The 18,734-nt window shown below is 44.6% G+C and overlaps 1 protein-coding gene across 1 annotated transcript; it reads right to left on the bottom strand.

The window, feature by feature from the left end:
- Positions 1 to 7,885: 7,885 nt before the first annotated feature.
- On the bottom strand, positions 7,886 to 18,706 carry Utp11 (UTP11, small subunit processome component). Its single transcript, XM_004641048.2, has 7 exons — positions 18,534 to 18,706; positions 14,230 to 14,291; positions 12,622 to 12,724; positions 12,001 to 12,114; positions 11,291 to 11,515; positions 8,901 to 9,011; positions 7,886 to 8,191 (listed from the first exon to the last, which is right to left on the bottom strand). The coding sequence occupies exons 1-7, from the start codon at positions 18,594 to 18,596 to the stop codon at positions 8,108 to 8,110; spliced, it is 762 nt and encodes a 253-aa protein (XP_004641105.1). The 5' UTR covers positions 18,597 to 18,706; the 3' UTR covers positions 7,886 to 8,107.
- Between the last annotated feature and the right edge of the window lie 28 nt (positions 18,707 to 18,734).

Below are 18,734 nucleotides of genomic sequence, written 5' to 3'. Positions count from 1 at the left end.
AAGAAGAAGAAGAAGAAGAAGAAGAAGAAGAAGAAGAAGAAGAAGAAGAAGAAGAAGAAGAAGAAGAAGAAGAAGAAGAAGAAGAAGACAACAATGACACTGAAGCTCTATCATGAGTTTCCATTTGTTTTGTTTTGTTGATTTTTAGACTTGGTCTCACTATGCAGTGCAGGCTGGCCCTGAATCCACTATGGAGTCCAGATTGGTCTTAAACTCATGGTGACCCTCCTGCCTCAGCCTCCCAAGTGCTGGGATTGCAGGCATGTGCCACCACACTCCATACAGCTCTGTCTCTTTGAAAGTCACAGCTTGATTCCAGTTTGAACTGGAAGATGCCAACCACAGAAGTCATCCCCTCTCAACAAAGGAAGACACAGACCAAAGTACAAGGCAGGATAAAGAACCCTGCCCTCTACATGAGCATATACATGTGGAGACACACACTCACACACTTTGGCCTCATCCCTGGCCTTGCCCTCACTACGGAAGAAACTAGATCTTTATTCCTGATTGGGAAGAGCACATAAAGAATTCTCTCCTCGTCTCTCATCCTCTGCGTGTCTCCCTTCACATCTTCAGAGACATACAATCACACATAAATGCACACACAATATTCATACTCTGACACATGACAGAGCAAAGAGAAAGGAAAAAGACTAAATGAAGAAGGTAGGTGGAAGACAAGAGTGTGTGCGCCCAGAGGGCAGTTCCTGGGTGGGGTAGCAGGATGCCCTGGGCATTGAGTGGGCAGGAGACTTCATGGCTTCCTCTTTTCCCTAGCCAGCAAGCAAAGGTCAGCTCGGGCGGCTCAGCCACGTGCAGTCCACCCACAACTCTGGTCAGGTCATGTGAGACGGGGACCAGAGCCTCGTCAACACTCCATTGTCTTCCAGAGCCCAGCCTGTCTGTAGCCTCCAGCCCAGGGCTGCTTTGTTCGCTTGACCGCTACATGAGCATATACATGTTCTTGTATATGAGGGACCCTCCAGGGTTGCTTCAGTCCTCACCTGGGGGAAAAATAGTGATGCTCAGGTGGGTCGCTTCCCTTTTGGGGATTTTACACCCCTTTCCAAGAAATGGGAGGAATGTCCTTCCCTTGGCACAAAAAATGCCAGGGCTGCGGAGGGAGGAGGCAAGGAGGGCCCTCCTTCCCATGTTCATGAGGGGAACATATGCCACCATACCACCCCCTCCCTGTCCATTCCAGATGCTGGAGGGGAGAGGACAGCAGAGAAAGCTGAAGCGTAGCCCTGAAGGTCATCGTGCGCGTCAGCACTGGGAGGGGCCCCGGAGTCCCTTGCACCCTGGCTCTCGGCCTGGACCACAACACAGGCTCCATTGACTCCTGTGCACCCTGTTTCCCAAGATGCTCACAAAGCCGTGGGCTTATGGCTCCTGCCCACAGGCCTGAGCCCCACAGGACCCACCCAGGGAAGGAGGCCAGGGCTGGCTGACTGGACACACTCCCAAGTCAGGAGGGATGGATACTGCACCTACACAAGAATCTCCTGCGTCTGAGCTGAAGGCTCCCATAGCTGACCTCTTCTAGGACCTGTCCTACCCACCCTGGAATGGAGTAAAATAGGGACCCAGCTGAGACAGATCTTCTGCCACATCAGCCTACCCATAATCCTATTTACATCTTGCAAAACTCAAGGTGCCCACCACTGCCACTGAGACCCGGGGCAAAGGCACCCTGGCTTGCCCCTTACTTCCTACCAAGGAGTCAGGTGGGGAATGATGGCTGTGCGTGGGAGTGAGATTGGAGGAAAGCGGGGCTGAGGCGCTCCAGTCCCTCTGGGGGCTCTAGGAGGGGGAGGGCTGCCCCAGCAGGATGACAGAGAGATGATTAAACCCACAGAGAAGATTGATAAGGGAGCTGAACAGCTGCACCTCTGCAAGGTGGGCTGGGGACAAATCTCATCTTGTCCTGGCGGTGCTCAAAGCATTAGGGGGCTGGGCCAGCCTGGCTGAGCTCATGACCAACACAAGCTCCAAAGCAGGAATGGGGGGTGGGAGGCTGCTCCCCACAAGGCCTCTGATGGTGGGTCAGATCCCAACCCCTGTTCCTGCTACCCCAGAGATGGCCAACCCCGACACCTAGGCAGCACGCCTTCTCTCTCGTGCCCCTCACCACAGCATCTCTACCTCAGCTTTCACTCTTGTTATTATTAGATGTGATTTACAGCAGAAGCGCTGAGTCAGACAAACCAAGATCCTCTCCCATTGCCCAGACAGAGGCAATGGGAGAGGAGAGAAGAAACTCTAGAGAGCCAGTCCTCTCTGGGCAGGGCCCTCAGGAGGGAGACAGGTGGTCAGGGTACAGGACCCCAGCTTCCCGGATGAGTGAGAAGTTCATCTGTGCTATTTTGCCCGTCCTCTCCAGGCCCAAGACCTTCGCTTACAACTCTGGGACAGTCCATTTTTCTGCTCTTACCCATCCTGTCAGTCTCTGAGTCTTCTTTGGTAAATTAGAGAGCCTGAAGGCGGGAAATGAGGTGTCTCCACTGGGCCATTTCCTCAGACCAGGAAGGCTCATAGCTCCAAAGGCAGCCCCTGGCTCCCAGACATGGAGAGTGGCAGGAAAAGTGCGTTGCTGGGCCCTGGCCCTCTACTCTGCAAGCACACACAGGCACTGAGATCCAGGGAATGTCTAGAGGCCAAAAAATGCGTGAAAAGCACACATCTGCTTCCACCTTGTGCAGAAGAGTGTGGTAGGCAGGTCCGTCTCTGCTCCCTGGGTCTCTGACTCCCTGGCAGGGAGGAACTGGGCATTGTTGCCAAAAATAAACGTTCCCTCTCCCGCTCCCTGGCTCCCGGCTCCCGCTCATTAGGATGCGTGGCGTTTGGCTGCGGTCCCACACCTTGCAGCTCATTATAAATATGCAGTCGCTGCTGGCGCTACCCCAATCATCTCTGCAATCAGAGCTTTTAATTAGGTTAATTAAATTGTATCAAATCTCGCAGGGACGCAGTTCACTGATGCTGATGAGGCAGCCAAAACAGACCCCAGCTCCTCCGCTAATGAAGGCCGCTGCCTGCCTGAGCAGTGAGGGAGCAGGAGCGCATAATAAACGGGCACATCCTCCGGGAGGAGCCGCTGCCCAGACCCTGTGCTCTGAGGACCTGGAGGGGTCTGCATCTAGCAGGCCAGGCTCATACTGCAGCAGTCTTCCACCCCAGGGACCATCCCCTTCACTGGAGAACTAAGCAGCGCAGCACCCAGAGCCTGGGCAGGTAAGGTGGACAGTATCAGGCCCTGAGCACCTGCCATCCCTACGCAGCAAACTTGAGTGAGCCCCCAAGACCCACTGGTTTCGTCAGGGGCCTTCTGTTTATTTCTCCCCTAGAATGGCTCCACAAGTCTGGGATTTCCTGTCCTACACACACACACACACACACACACACACACACACACACAGCCCTGTCACCACTTCTCCAGTTGTCTTATTAGCCAGAGAGGCCAGGCTGAGACTAGAAAGCCCAGCCAGTCACTGACGGCCTAGTCTCCATCTGCCATGGAGGCCATCTGCCCCTGGCGGGGGGTGGTTTAGAATGCAACCAGCGAGGAATAGGAGGAGGTACCACCTCCCTGCCTCCATATGCCAGATGGACCCTGTACTTCTCCACCTAAAGAGCCCCCTTGAGGGAGGACACTTGTCCCAGTCCTCCTGGGGTCAAATTATTTGGGGAAGGGAGCCGGCCCCTTCCTTCTCTGTCCCCTCCCCACCCTGAGCAGACCGATCCATGCCCTGGCAATCCACCACTGGGCACTGCACCACCAGAGGCTCCACAGCTGGAGGGCCTTGCAGAGGTCCTCCCCTCCTTTGAAGCAGGAAGACAGATGCTGCCACCTAAAAAGGGGCTGTCCCTAACACTACTCAGCCTGGCTCCAGCCTCCTCCTCTTAACCCCTGGGTCTCTGGTCTCACTGCCTCTGAGCAGATAAGGAGAGAAGATGGGGAAATTTCCAGCGCTCTCAGGACAAGTTGTTTCTGCTGCAGAAGCTGGTTTTTTAGTTTAGAAAGGTTTTTTTTTTCCACCCAGTAATGTGAAAACACGAAACCCGAAACCAACCCCCCACATTCATCACATCAGAGAAGCCTTTGGGGTAACTAGGAGAAAGCTGTAAATGAGTCAGGCTGATTCAGGGCAAGAGGGGGGCTGCCCAGCTGCCTTGGGGCACTGCAGTTTCATTAACACTTATGATCTGAGCATGGCCATCAGGTGACAGAAGAAAGGACTTCCTTCCCACCTTCACCTTGGCCCCCAAACACTGCCATCCCCTGCCTAGAAAGTAACTGGGACCTTGGCCTTCTTGGGAACCAGACTCTACTAGCACCCCAGAGGGACAGAGGGCTTCAGACTACACAACTGCCCAGCATGGGCTACTCCCTTACTGAAGACGAGGTGGCAATTGCCATCACTGGGGCCACCAATTGAAACAGACAAAATGGACAGGGAGCTGAGATGCTGGGGACAGGACTTTCCTCATGTCCTAATGGAGCCAGGATGCAAGAGCAGGGAGATATTCCTTATAGTGTCTGAAGAAACTGGAGAGATGTTCTTCCTCTAACCAGGGCAGTTTAGGGAAAAGCAAGTAGAAGCATGAACTGGGAAGCCTCTCCTAGCCTCCCAAGTCTCAGCTGCAGTGGACTTAGTATACCTTTTGTCTGTTGCCACGCTGAGGATGTAACTCTGGCCTTCCCATGCTAGGCAAGAGCTCTACCAAGACAATGTTCCCAGCCATGGACCTAGGGACAGAAACTCTGCCTTGTCTTGTTTTGCAGCTATTCAACTATCCCTGCACCCATAGGGCCAGTAAAAGTCCTGCCAGCAGGGAGGCCCCGTGACCAGGCTGGCTAGAGACAGCGCACCCTCTGACCCCAAGAGGCAGCAGCACAAGCCCAAGAAACCTGCCAGCTCAGCCTGGGTTTTCAGGTCCACCCCCAATTCTTCCACTCACTCAAGGCTTCAGGCCAGGACTCCCAACCAAAGTTTGACCCACCCTTCCCCAACACCCTTTATAGGAGGCTCTGGAAACTGGCTGGCCAAGAGCTTGAGGAGGAAGAGAGCCCAGCACCACACACTACTTGCCTCACTGTTTCTCAAGTCCCAACAGGTCCTTGCCTCACCAGCCTCCACAGGCAGGCAGAGTGAGCTGTGTCTGTTGGCTGCCTTCCCTGCTGGAAGACACGCAGCTCCAATTGTTCAATGCTCCACAGCCAACAGTACCAGGAGGCAGCAACCCAAAGAGCAACTTAAAAAAATGCATGTGAGACCCCATTTCCTGGTGAACCACCCTGTGGGAAGCCTGAAGCTCTGTGACAGAGACCTAGGAAAGATCTCTGCTCCCTACACAATTCTTCTTAGAAATGGGAAGATTTTCTTCCCCATTCATCTTGGGACCACATGAATCTTAAGCTCAGGGGGAGAAGACTCTCCTTTACTAATGAGGGCTCTCCCCACTGGAATCAAACTCAAATACATCCACACTAAGCACCTCCAGGGAACATGCATCTTTGACAGAAGCAAAGTGTGGTTTGTGGGTGGACACCAGCTTGCTGAAACCAAAACCCAGCAAAGGGGCAGCAGCTCCACCTGCTGGGCCCTTTCCCACCCTGTCTCTAGGAATCAGTTTCTTCCACACACAAGAATTAAAGATTCTTCTGGAGAACAAAGTAAGGGCTTGACACTCTCCTGCTTTGTTAGAAGGACCCTAAAATGAGCCCACAAACTAAGACTGAGCCACACTGTCTGTCTCTTGGACAGACCAGGAGGTTCCACAGGAAACACACAGCCGCTGCTTTGGAGATGCTTTATACAGGAGACCTGAACCAAACAAGAGAAGACCCAACTTACAGAGAAGCACTCCACTCTGTAGGCTGCGCAGTCAGCACAGCCAGAATGGTAGAATAGTCCAGTCCATCCTCTGATCTACAGATGTGGGTTATGAGGAAACAATACCTTTCCCTTCCCCAGTGAGCCAGAACTGGGAGCTCCACCAAATACCAGATTCATATCCCTGGCCTAGTCTCAGGATTCATGAGACTGGAGTTTGTTGAGGGTTACTAACAAGGGGCAGGCAGTCTTTTCCACTAGCATCTTTAGGCCCGAGACAGCCGTGTGTCACAGAAATTCAGGTTACCTAGCCTTATCATCTTACCTGATCAATGATGGGTTTTCCTTCTTCTCCTGACCTGTGTGCATGCCTTTAAACATCACCGTTTTTGTTTGTGCACAAAAGGCTGTGTCCGTAACTGTTTATGAGACCTGAGTTACATATGAATGTGAGTACTGTGTGGGCGTACTTTGTGAGGCCTTCACACACTCCTTAGCCACTTCCCACTTCCTACCAAGCAGAGCTGAGTCAGAGTAGCAGGACCCCGCTGTTGAACCTAGGAGTAGATCAGTGTTTAGTCTGCTCGCTTAGTGTGTAACACAAGATTTCTTTCATGCACTACCTGAAAATTCTCCCAACCTCACCTCTCACTCCAGTAAGCCCCTCCTAAGCTCAAACACACCTGTGACAGATCCCTTCCCTAGCTTGGGACTCAAGTTTCCTAGGACTATCAGCATTAGCTGAGATTAGCACCTCCCCAGAAGGAAGCTCAGGCTGGGAGCACTTCCTTCCTGAAGGCAAAAGCTGCTATCTTCTGTTCCTCTGGCCCTTCTTAATTTCCAGGATGCCAAGATCTGAATTCATTGGGTACACTATGAGGCAAGACTTTCTTTCACTTTAGGTTATATATAGGCACCTAACAGTTACTCATTAACTATTAACAATAATATTTTTAAATCCTGAAAAAAAGAAAGTAAAAATCCTTTAAATGCATGTAAAGCTGTTCCTACAAGGGGATGAGGTTGAGCAAGCCTCCTAGAGCCTTGTTCCCATTGTGTTCTCCCACATTTATTCTTAGCATGCTCAGTCTTGTTCCAACTGGCCTCAGCCTATATCCCTATATGGACAAGGAAGAGAAGAATGGGACCCTGGGAAGAAGAGGAAGCTGGCCCACAGGGCCTGGGTCTGTATTCCCAGTGTGAAGCCATCTGTGATTCCAAGGCCTCAGAATCAAGAGTAGCTGGAGGCCAGAAACAGAGCAAGTTCTAGTATATTCTGATTTGAGCTTCATCCAGGAAAAACTGGTGCCCCCCTGAGTTATTTAGTTCCAAAGTTTTCCAAAGGTTTAGTTCCTTACATCCACCTATAGATGTAAGGCATAAGAAAAAGAATTATCCTTGGATGATTTATGAAACCATCTGAATAGCCAATAAAAAGATAAATGAAGGAAAAAAAAAGATAAATAAGGAGCCGGGCATGGTGGCACACACCTGTAATCCAGTACCCAGTAGCTGGGAGACTGAAGCAGGAGGATCACCACATTAGTTTTCATAAGTTCAAGCCCAACCTGGGTTACCTAGTGAGTTTGAAAACCAGCCTGAACTGCATAGTAAAACCCTGTTGTAAAGCAAGAAAGAAAGAAAGAAGACAGACAGACAGTCAGTCAATCCACTGAACAGAACACTAGATAAGCATAAAAATAAGTATTCTGATTTTTACTATATTACTTATGAAAACTTCAGTGATGTAACAGAAAGATTCAATTAAAAATTGGATGTAAAATTATTTATTAAAATTATAGTTACAAAACAATATAAAAATTAATGCACAACTTTATAAAATTAAGTAAAACAGAATGCTCACCATTGTTCACCTCTGTAATTTTAGTTCCCCGTAGCCAATAATTACTTCTTGTTCTTGAATAAGTATTAAAATTAAGAATGAATTAATCTGTTTTCTACTTTGTTGTAATGATATGTAACTTCCATAGTGAAAAAAATGTAAGTACTGTATAAAAAAAGTAAGAATGATTTGACAAATCAGAAACAATGATACGGGGAAGGGGCTTTAATATTGCTCACGGAAAGACATCAATAATAATTCATGGTTATAAACAGGAAAGCCATGCCATTTGAACTAATAGGTAGGCCTATGACCATGCCACCCAGAATATGACTGATCTCATCTGAAATAATGGAATTTGAAGTTATTACTAAAAATTGAATTATTTTTTATGCAAATGATAATAAGGCTTATCTATAACACTTTAGCGCTTCCGACGGCTCTGAAACTTGTAAATGGCTGGGGCATTCACTGTTTCTTTCTTCACCTTCACCTTCTGAGTTTTATCCTAAAAAAAAAAAAAAAGACGATCAGCAAACAGATTTTTGTAAAATAGGAAGGTTAAAAAACTACCAATGAGAAAGCCACTGGTTCAGTCCTTAGCAAGAGCCCTACTGCCCTACGTGTCTGCTGTATGCAATGCCTTACCTTTTCCTCTGGGCATCAAGAATGCTATTAGCTATGTACAGTCCTTGGGAAAATTAAAGGGAGGTGTTCAAATAATTTTAAAATTATAATTTTAATTCTGTCACGGAACCCCAGTTGAGAAAAGCTGACCTCAATGATCTGCAAGGCTAAAGAATTTGACATTTAGAGGAATGATAATAATATGAAAGAGGCATCTTATATTCCTTAGCTCTGCTATTTAACTACACAATGTTGTCTATTTTTAAACACCAATGAGTGACATGCACTGTTTTGTTAACCTGTTTAAATGTTACAGGAGCTGCTCATAAGCTATAAAGTTCATATGCTACCCGATCCTACCCTTTGCTGTTCCAAGGCACTGACTAATAACCCCCTTATTACCTTCTTAATCAAGGAACATTTCAACACTGTCAGAGCAATAGACACTGGCTCAAACCACTGCCCCTAAGGAGCAGACATTTTCACTGGGTTGATTTAACACAGCTGAAATCCAGTCTCAGTTAAGACCTTTACAAGAAAAAAAGAAAAAAAAAAAAAAAAAGAGAAAGCCTGAGGCTTCCTCTCCTCACCATAAGATCCTTGCGTGTTTGAATTTTCTGTGCAATAACGAATAATTTCTTCTCTCGTTCAATCCGCTGTGTCAGGCAGTTATATTGCTTTTGTCTTTCTTTAGCTATCCGCTATAGAAGAAACAGATCTTTTCAGTAAAACAATTAACAAAGCAAACAAAGGAGTAAGAAACTGATTCTTAAGCCACATAAGCCCAAATGCATAAATGGTTTCATTAATTCCCTCCTTACCCCAGAATCAACATAACGTAATTATATGAAGCTGTCAATTTTAGGAATATCACATTCTAAAGCTCAAAGGAACCCTGGAAACAATCTTACCAAAACTGTTACTTTCCAACTGCAGAATGAGGGATGCCTAGAAAAAAAAATAACTGACCCAAGGGCACAAGGTTCACTTGGAGCACAGTCAGGTCGTCCTGAGTCTCTTAGATTCCAGGAATGTTTCCACTACTACTCTAAGCTGCTTCAGCCTTTGTGTCAGTGCCTCAGTCACCAGAGCTGATGACAAGAACACATCAGTGAACAGAGAGCAGGCAGAGTGCTGGTGCCTGAGAATCAGAATTCAAAGAGAAGGATTTTTTTTTTTTTTTTTTTTTTTTCAGCAGGGGCTAACCTGAGAATCCACATGGCTGATCACTCCCTCAAAAATCTAGTGGGGGGTTGGGGGACTGGGGAGATAGCTCAGTAGAATAACCTGGCAAGCACAAGGGCCTGAGTTCAATTCCCGGTTCTGAAAAAAAAAAAAAAAATCTAGAGGGGTCCTTAAGTTCGGGGAAATCTGAACTTCTCAGAAATGCACGAAAGCTCTAAATTCTTTTTCGAGATACAAACTGAATAGACCTCATTCCAAATGCTTATGCCCGAAAGTGTTTTGGATTTAGAATTTTGGGAGATTTTAGGATGTAAATAATGTAAATAATGACATATATTGGAAGAGACCCAAATTTAAACATGAATTTCATTAATGTTTGAATAATGTTTATACACACGGTCTGAAGGTAATTTTAAACAATATTTTAATGTGCCAACATTTTAGCTGTAACCATCAAGTGAGGTCAGGTTAGGAACTTTCTACTTATGGCATCACATCAGCACTCAAAATGTTTCAAATTTTGGAGCATTCTGGACTTTGGAGCTTTGGATTAGGAATGCTCGACCTGTATCTACCTACTTGTACAAAATTTCAGTGCTGGGAGGGGTGTTCACAGACCTCATGAAGCCTACGGGGTGCTCAGCCCCTCCAAGTTATACACTTGCAATTCACCCACCAGGAGTCTCTTAATAGAAATAATTTTGCTTTAAACAACACTGAATCAAACACCACTAGACAAAAATGGCAATATCCAAATCTTCTCAAGAATTAAAATGATGAACTATTCTACATAGGAGTATGGAATACTAATCTCTTCAGGGACTACCACAAAATCCTTGTGAAGTGTCAGTGACACAGCTAATTGAAAATACAACTAATTGACAATCAGGGTTCTCACGAGAACACTAGTCAGCCAGCTCCTCAGCTGGAAGTGTTAGCTACGTAAAAGGAAATATTATTGGGCCTCAGATTTCAACAATTCACCGATTCTAGCATAGTCTCACAGCAGTGGTTTCAGACAGCTTTTGTTTTCACTTTATTGCACAGACTGTCAAATTTATGGGATTACCCAATATAGTCAAACTAATTAGGAGTATTTATATTACTAAAGCAAGTTTAGCTGCCTCTGAGCTAGAGAAAACTGCTGTGAAATTAAACATTGGAAGCAAAACTGATGCGGTGTAAATGATTCAAATCAAAACAGAACAGCTGTCTACTCGAAACACACTGACAGCATTTTTTAAAAAATGAATCAGTCAGAAGTGAGAGTTCAACTCCAGAAGGCTTTGAGGAAAAGCACGTCTTCTCCATCGCCCAGTTATAGTGATGGAAAGCACCATAAGGGAAAGTCAGTATGAAATTCTGGTCATAAATGCATACTATGAAAGACTTTTTAATATGGATATTCACTGCCAATAGTTTAATACTGAAGACCTGTACACAACATCCATCCCTAAATCTCCAGTATTCCCTCCTTGCTTGGCATTTTTTAAATGTTGGCATCTGTTTTAAGTATTAAAACCACAAAGAACAGGGCCAGAGCTACGATTATTCAAACCCAAAGCTAATGGCCAAAGCCTAAACCCCTGACCAGTAAGGATAACATACAACCCCACCCCCCAGCACACTGCCTGGTAGCCTTTCTGTTGCTCTCTATTCTCCATCCTAATCATCAAATGCTCTTTACATTTTTCTAAGGAAACTCAAGGAGCCTTCCAGAGAGAAGTATATAAAATATAGTAGGAAAAAACAAAATCTTCCAACTCCCCAACTCTGTAACAATGGAGAAAATTACCTTAAGTCGAGTCTGATGGGTAACTCCTTTCACTCTTTCCTTCTGCAAGGTCTCTATCTTGGGTCTGTTAAAGACTCTTCCAACTAGTTCTGGGGCTGTCTGTAGATGAGTGGCAATATCAAACTGTTCAACTTCTTTTTTGGTATCAAAAAAGAACACATGTTTATTCTGTTGCTTTCCCTGGAAATCCAGCAGATGGAGCTCTGATTTTAGTCTTTCAATTTTCTAGAATACAAACGATCTCACTTACTATTGGGTTCTTCTGCAGTCTCAGAAATAAATTTGCAAAATTTTAGATCATTTCACATCATTATTGCCAGCCAGCAAAAAATTTCATTCTTTTAAGTAAAAGAAAAGACCACTACAATTTATTAACAACTACATGTCCTGGTATTGGGTGAGGCATTCCACAAAACTCACTCAATCCTTACACCAATCCTCTCAGATGGAAATAAGGGAAATGTCTCAAAGAGATTAGTTTACTCATAGTTACAAGGCAAATAAATGGGAGAGCCTGGATTTAACCTGTGTTGTTCTCCAACTTGAACTCTCTACTCCACCATGTTCACTATAAGTCTAAAGCAGTAACACAATCAATCGTAATTTAAGATTGTAACTGCCAGAAGAAATTAACTGATAACTGAAGACTGACAGGTATGTTTCCATTTTTAACCAATGAAAATATAACAGAGTAAGGAGTAAATTTTTACCTTAGCTTCAGCAACCCTTTTCATTTCTATATATTTGACATCCTGAGTTCTCATTAGCTTTAGCTGTTCTGGAGTTACTTCTTCCTTATTCTCCTTAATAACGTGAACTCCATCCTAAAATCCAAATTTAAAAAACACATTCCTTATTAAAGTAAAACCATTAATAAATTGTTGGTATAGCTTGTAGATACAACAAAGACCAAATGTTGCACCATAACAACAATCCAAGGTTGTTGGTACTAAGTTCAGTACAGCACCTCCAGCCATCTACTTAGAACAGATTTATACATTAAACAATTCAATATACAGAAGGAGAAAGCCAGGTGCAGTGGTGCACACCTGTAATCCCTGCACTTAGGAGGCTGAGGCAGGAGGATCACTGTGAGTTTAAGCCAGCATGAGTCACAAAGTGAGCTAAAAAAAAAAAAAACAAAAAAACACACAGATAAACAGATGCTGCACAAGAAGAGCCAGATCTCCATTGGACTCTGACCAAGAGTACCTAAACCAACTGGAAAAGACCAAAACTAAAGCCAAGAATCCACCCTCTCCAACTCCTTCCCAAGCTTTAATTTCCAAAATTTGAGGCTTGAAATACCAATTGATCCATCAGAAACCCACCTGGAGCTTAACCCGAGTCATTTTATAGTAGAATTCATCTGGATTTTTTTCAAGAGCCTTCTTTCGAAGACCTTTGAGGAACTCTTGTTTTTTATGATAGTCACTAAAAAAGCAGATGAAATAAGATTCATTGAAACATATTCACTGAGCAAACTTCACAGCACCTAAAAATTCCTATGAAATGAAATTCAAAAATACCAAAGCAATGACTGGAGCTGACCCATATTCTACTTTCACTGAAGTGGGCTCATGTCTCTATAGGGTCCACAATCTACAGTCCACGCCTATCCCAATCATACCCAAAAGTAGCTGTTCCCACCCCACATTTGTCTTAGTACCACTCATCCTTACAGGGGGTCATCCAAAAAATAAATTAAAAATAAAAATAAGAGCACAAAACTCCTCAGACAGGGTTCTGGCACAAGTTTCATATCAAATACCAGAATGAATCAGAAACTACACAGTACCATATACCTCAATGACTAGAATGGACTTTGGAGCCACTGAGTTCTACCACTTACATTCTACCACTTCTGGCTAAGTAACCCTGGATAAGTTAGTTAACTCTTTGCATCCCAATTTCATCAGTAAAATGAGCATGGTTCTACTAACCTATTCCCAGAAGACTGTTGGGAAGAAAAAACTGGAAATCTAGAACACTAACTAGTACAGTAATAGCACACAAGTATTACTTCCCCCCCGCCACACACACACACTCAGGTATTACTATTAGCCTTAAAAATCTCTGGTTTGGGGCCGGGGAGATGGCTCAGTGGAATAAGCACTTCCCTGGCAAGCGCAAGGGTCTGAGTTCAATCCCCAGTTCTGGGAAAAAAAAAAAAAAAAAAAAAAAAAATCTCTGGTTTCCTAGCTGGATGTGGTGGCACAGGCCCGTAATCCCAGCAATTGGGAGGTTGAAGCAGGAGGATGGCTGCAAGTTTGAGGCCAGCTTGGGCCACATAGTGAGTTCAAGACCAATCTGAACTTCATAGTGAGACTCTGTCTCAAACACAAACACACACAATCTCTGGGACCTACAGAAAGCCATTTAATCCATCAATACCATCTACACCATGAGCATAACAAAGATATCATCTGACATGTATCACTAACAAACAATTAAGTATTTTGCAAATGAAACGCTAAAGAAAAAAGAATGGACATAACTGTCTTATGAAACATTTTCAAAGTTCATTATCACCCACACTCAGTCTCATTTTCACATCTTCTCATTCCACATCACAACACAGTAATTTAAGAGACTTGATGAATGGAGTTTCAGATTATTATCTTACACTTTAAGGAAAGGGAAGAAAAATTCAGCTTTTGGTTCAAACAACAGGGCAGAAACAAAACAAAGCCACTGTAAGATATTTATCTGGAGCAACATTACAAAAAAGACTTAAAATTCAACTAGTTAAGTAAACCTTCTGTCTTAACAAAGGGAGAAGTTTCAGGTCATAGAAAAATATCCAACAGGCTGCCAGAGCTTTGGCCATTTTATCAATGGCAGGAAATTATTCCCCAATGGACACTTGGACACTTTAGCCAGTCTGGGAATGTTGTAAGCTTTCTTGGCAGCACCTCTACCAGAAAGACGGCACTCACTCTGCACGAAGTTTGTAATCTTTCTTTTTCTCCAACAGGCCCAGATGTTTTCGAAAGCCAGGCTAGAAGATAAAAGAAAAAAAAAGCACTTAATTTCCTCAGCAAACACATGCTCAATTCAACATGACACCTGATCAGCACAAGAGTCCCAGAGTACTCAGTAAATCCTTGTCCTTGGAGCTAACCCACTACCCTGTTCCACTCCCCTCCCCCTACTGGGCTCTGCCCAAAGATGAGAGGGACCATGCAGGCGCCAGGCAGGTCGCAAGCACGGCCATAGTATGTTCCTTGGCCTATTAAGGACAGGGAGAGGCAACAGTGACTCTGCACTAAGCAAGCAGTTGCCAGTTGTACTAAAATTACTACCAGCTTAATCCATGGGTTTACAAAATACTACAAAGGGAAAACAGTAACAGGAAGCCAACTGTGGTTAAGGGAGCTAAATTTAGAATATGGAGACCTTGGGTCAAATCAAAGCTTTATCTTTTAAGCTGTGACCTTGGACAAGTCACTTCACTTCTCTGAGCTCTTTCCTAAATGTTAATTAGTAACAATAACACTTTGCAAAGTTACTGTACGGATTCGATGAGCTTCCCTAAGTGGTAATATCTGTTTGTGGCTTGTCACACAGCAAGTGCCTGGGTAACTGGACCTTTGGTACAAGGTATGAGAGAAAAGTAAGCATGACAATTGTTTCTCTGACACAAATACTGATAATCTGGAGCATGCAAAGATTGAATCTTATCATCTTCCCATAAACAATTATATGTTGAACATTTAATCTATGTCAGAAACAGTACCAGGGGTCAGGGAGATGGTTCAGTAGAATAAGCGCTTGTCTGGCAAGCGCAAGGGCCTAAATTCAATCCCTGGTTCTGCCAAAAAAAAAAAGAAAAAGAAACAGTACCAGATGTTTTTGTTTAATTTTTTTTTTCCTGTATTTCAGGGAAGGGTCTACAATGTGTTCAGGGTCTCACTACTAAATTGGACTCATAGTGATTCTTCTGTTTACAGCCTCCCAAGTGCTGGGATTACAAGTGCCCACTACCAGCCCAGTCTTAATCACCGTCTCAGCGCCCAAGGGATTGAACCCCTGGCCCCTGCACCTGCCTGCAGGCGCTTTAATCCACTGAGCTATTTGGCTATTTGGCCGGCCCTCAGATGTTTTTGTTTGTTTTCAGATGTTTTTGCTTACAGCAACTTCATAGGCTGCATTTATTAGGCACCTACTCTGTTACAAAGCAATGATACTATCTTCATTACACAACCTCAGTTCTCACAAGAATCACAAAGAGCAGCTGCTCCTCTTTTTGCTCTTCTTGTTTTATGCCACCATGAACTGTTGCCCTCTGCCATGTGCCACCTTGTCTCGGAGCCAGTCTAGTATGGACTGAAACTTTCACAAACTGTGAGCCAAATAAACCTTTCCTTTCCTTAAAAAAAACTAAAAAAGGGGCCAGCAAGATAGTCAACTAAGGCAAAGCACAGGGACCAGCACTTGATTCCCGGAACCATATGCCATGCCCCAGGGAGTGCTGAGCCAGCCACCTAGACTGGGCGTGGTGGCACACACCTGTAACCCCAGCAGTGGGGGAGGCTGAAGACAGGAGGATCACTACGAGTCTGAGATACATAGTGAGACCCTCTACCAAATACATAAAATTAAATTAAATTAAATTAAAATAATCACTATTAAAAGAATAACTATTGTTACACCAATTTTCCAAAAGGGGGATAAAGGTTAGAGAAGGACATACCAAAGAATACTGAGCCAGTAGGTGGCAAAGCTAAAACTAGAACCCATTCTGTCTGGGGCCACAATGTGTGCTTTTCTATAGTGTATGGCCATACTCTATAGAATGCATCCTCTTTTGCTTGGAACAATTTTTGCCTCAGAGGAAGCACATACACTTCTAATAAACTTACATCATAATTTTGGTGGCAATGGACTAAAGCACCTGCTTAGGCAGAGCACAGAGGCTGGGGTTCGATCCCTGGTGTGCTGTGCCAGCCCCACCCCCAGGGCACACTGAGACAGTGATTGAGACTGAGCGTGGTGGTGCATGCCTGTAATCCCAGCACTTGGGAGGCTGAAAACAGGAGGATCACTATGAGTCCAATCCATGTAGTGAGACTCCATAGATCCTGCAGACCCTGTCCTAAATACAGGAAAATAAATAAATAAATAACTTGGTGTGAATGTTAATAGTCATCTTTATCATCTTCAAATGATACAATAAATAATTCAATATTTAAAATAACACCCAATAGGGTTGGAGATGTAGCCCAGTGGCACAAGTACCTGCCTGGCAAGCACAAGAACCTGAGTTCAATTCCCAGCACCAATAAATAAAGAAATAGGGGTTGGGGAGCTGGCTCAGTGGAATAAGCGCTTCCCTGGCAAGTGCAAGGGCCTGAGTTCAGTCCCTGGTTCTGCCAATAAATAAATAAATAAATAAATAAATAAATAAATAAAATTTTTTAAAAGCCAGGCACTGTGGTGCATGCCTGTAATCCCAGCACTTCTGAGGCTGAGGCTGGAGAAGACCCCTTTTTTTGAGACCCCCTTTTCTCAAAAAGACAAAAATAAATAAAAATTAACAAATAATAAAATAATACCCCAAACAGCTGCTGGTAATTCTTGTTTTCCTCCCTCCTTGATAATTTTTATTTTAAAAACAATAGATGAAGGGAGGTTGACACAGTGATGCAATTAAAGTCAAGGGTTAAAAAAGCAACAGGATGAGGCAAAAACTATGAAATTTGTTGTGTCCCCTTGACTGTACCTTTGCATTAGAGAAGGCCGGTTGATATTTCACCTGAAATAGCTTACATAAGTTGACCCCTTCCATACAAAATATCTGCAGCATCTTCCCCATTACCTCACTGAAGGACCCACAGAGTTAAGTCCAAATAGGTAATAGGGGGCCAATGTCTTTTTCCTTCTTTCAGCCTGGACTGTTCTTTTCTCTTCCCTCGAAGCCCTATTTCTACTTAGGCACAGCTATGGCCATCCCTGAACACCTTTTCCCTTCTCTAATAATCTAAATCAAACTACCTATAACCATAATTGTCTTTGGATACAACATTCAATCTCCTTACACACCAGATACCTTATTTGTAAAATAAGAATAACATCCACCTCATAAGGACATTGTAGAATTATGAACCAATCCTTATAAAGCATGTCGGGCTGCACCTAGCCTACTGTAGTGCTCTGTCTTTAGGCACACTGCTCTTTAGGCGAACAAGTTTCACCATGATGTTCTCTCATCGTTTCTATTCTTCCCATTCACATTTGGCACTTTTTATGTGCCATTCATCATACAGTTGCCTCTTTATTCATCTTTTAGTAGCTTCTGGATTCAAAATACTTGATGTGACTTCTGTCTTTCCCACTTGCCAGTATGTCTCTGGGCAAAGACAAAACCTATCTGAACTTTGATTTCCTCTTCATTGGTGTCCCATATATATACTCTCCCAAACAAGGGGATCAACTATACTCCCACTCAACTAGACTCAGTATACTTCTGAGCAGACTGAAAACGCACAATAAATGCTATCAAGCAAGAAGATTGAACTGTGGCTAAGAGGCCTTAGTTCGATATCATCACTCACAGATGCTTTCCTCATCCGGAAAATGAAATTGGACCAGCTTATCTCCAAAGGCTTTTCTGAATCAGATACATGGTCACTCAGAGCAATCCAACGGATACATTCATTCTGCATACAAACTTATATCTACTCAACCTCTCCATACAGACACATCCACCTCCAAAATCCTAGCTTGTTCTTCCGAGATGGCATGGTCCTAAAAGGTCAAGTAACGCTCTGGACCTCAGTTTCCCCACCTACATCTGGGATGGAAAACACCAACACTGCAAGATGAGGCATAAACCAAAATATAGGTGGAGACTTTTGCGAACCCCAAAGCGCACACATAATGATGGCAGATTAGTAACACCAATCTCTTCGGCCATGGACCTTATAAGCAGCAGGGAGAGCTGACTGTGGATGTAGATTCCAACTTCAGCCAGGTTGGGCTCTGGCCTCAATCTTCTCACTGAAATCTTGTAAGGCAAGATAGGTCTGATTAACCCCAAATATTGGGGACCAGCCGGTGCTCTCTATGGAAAGAAAAGGACAAATCCCCGACCACAGCTCAGCCTCAGCCATATCCGCAACACCAGCAGTATTTACGCTTTTCTAGGTACAGCTGGGACCCAAGCCCCGGGTCCTCGTGGGGCGTGGGGCGAGAGCCCAGGCGGGCACGGAAAAGTCCCAGGAGGGCTGTGCGGTCTTACCTGGCTTCGCTCTCGGTGTTCTCGCTGCTGGGACTTAGCCGCCTTGCGAAAAGCCGCCGCCATATCTGCTCGCTAGGTACTACAGGACCTAGCTGGTCCAGACTCCTCAATACCTCGCTTCGCGTTCCTCAAAGCCTTGCTGACGAGTCACCGCCGCTACCGGAAACAGATCCTGCCGCGGCCACTTGGAACCGCCCACTT

This window comes from Octodon degus, unplaced genomic scaffold (assembly GCF_000260255.1).
Source record: "Octodon degus isolate 3935 unplaced genomic scaffold, OctDeg1.0 scaffold00130, whole genome shotgun sequence".
Lineage (NCBI taxonomy): Eukaryota > Metazoa > Chordata > Mammalia > Rodentia > Octodontidae > Octodon > Octodon degus.
The sequence above is the reverse complement of the archived record's forward strand: the minus strand, read 5'-3'. Positions and strand labels throughout refer to the sequence as shown.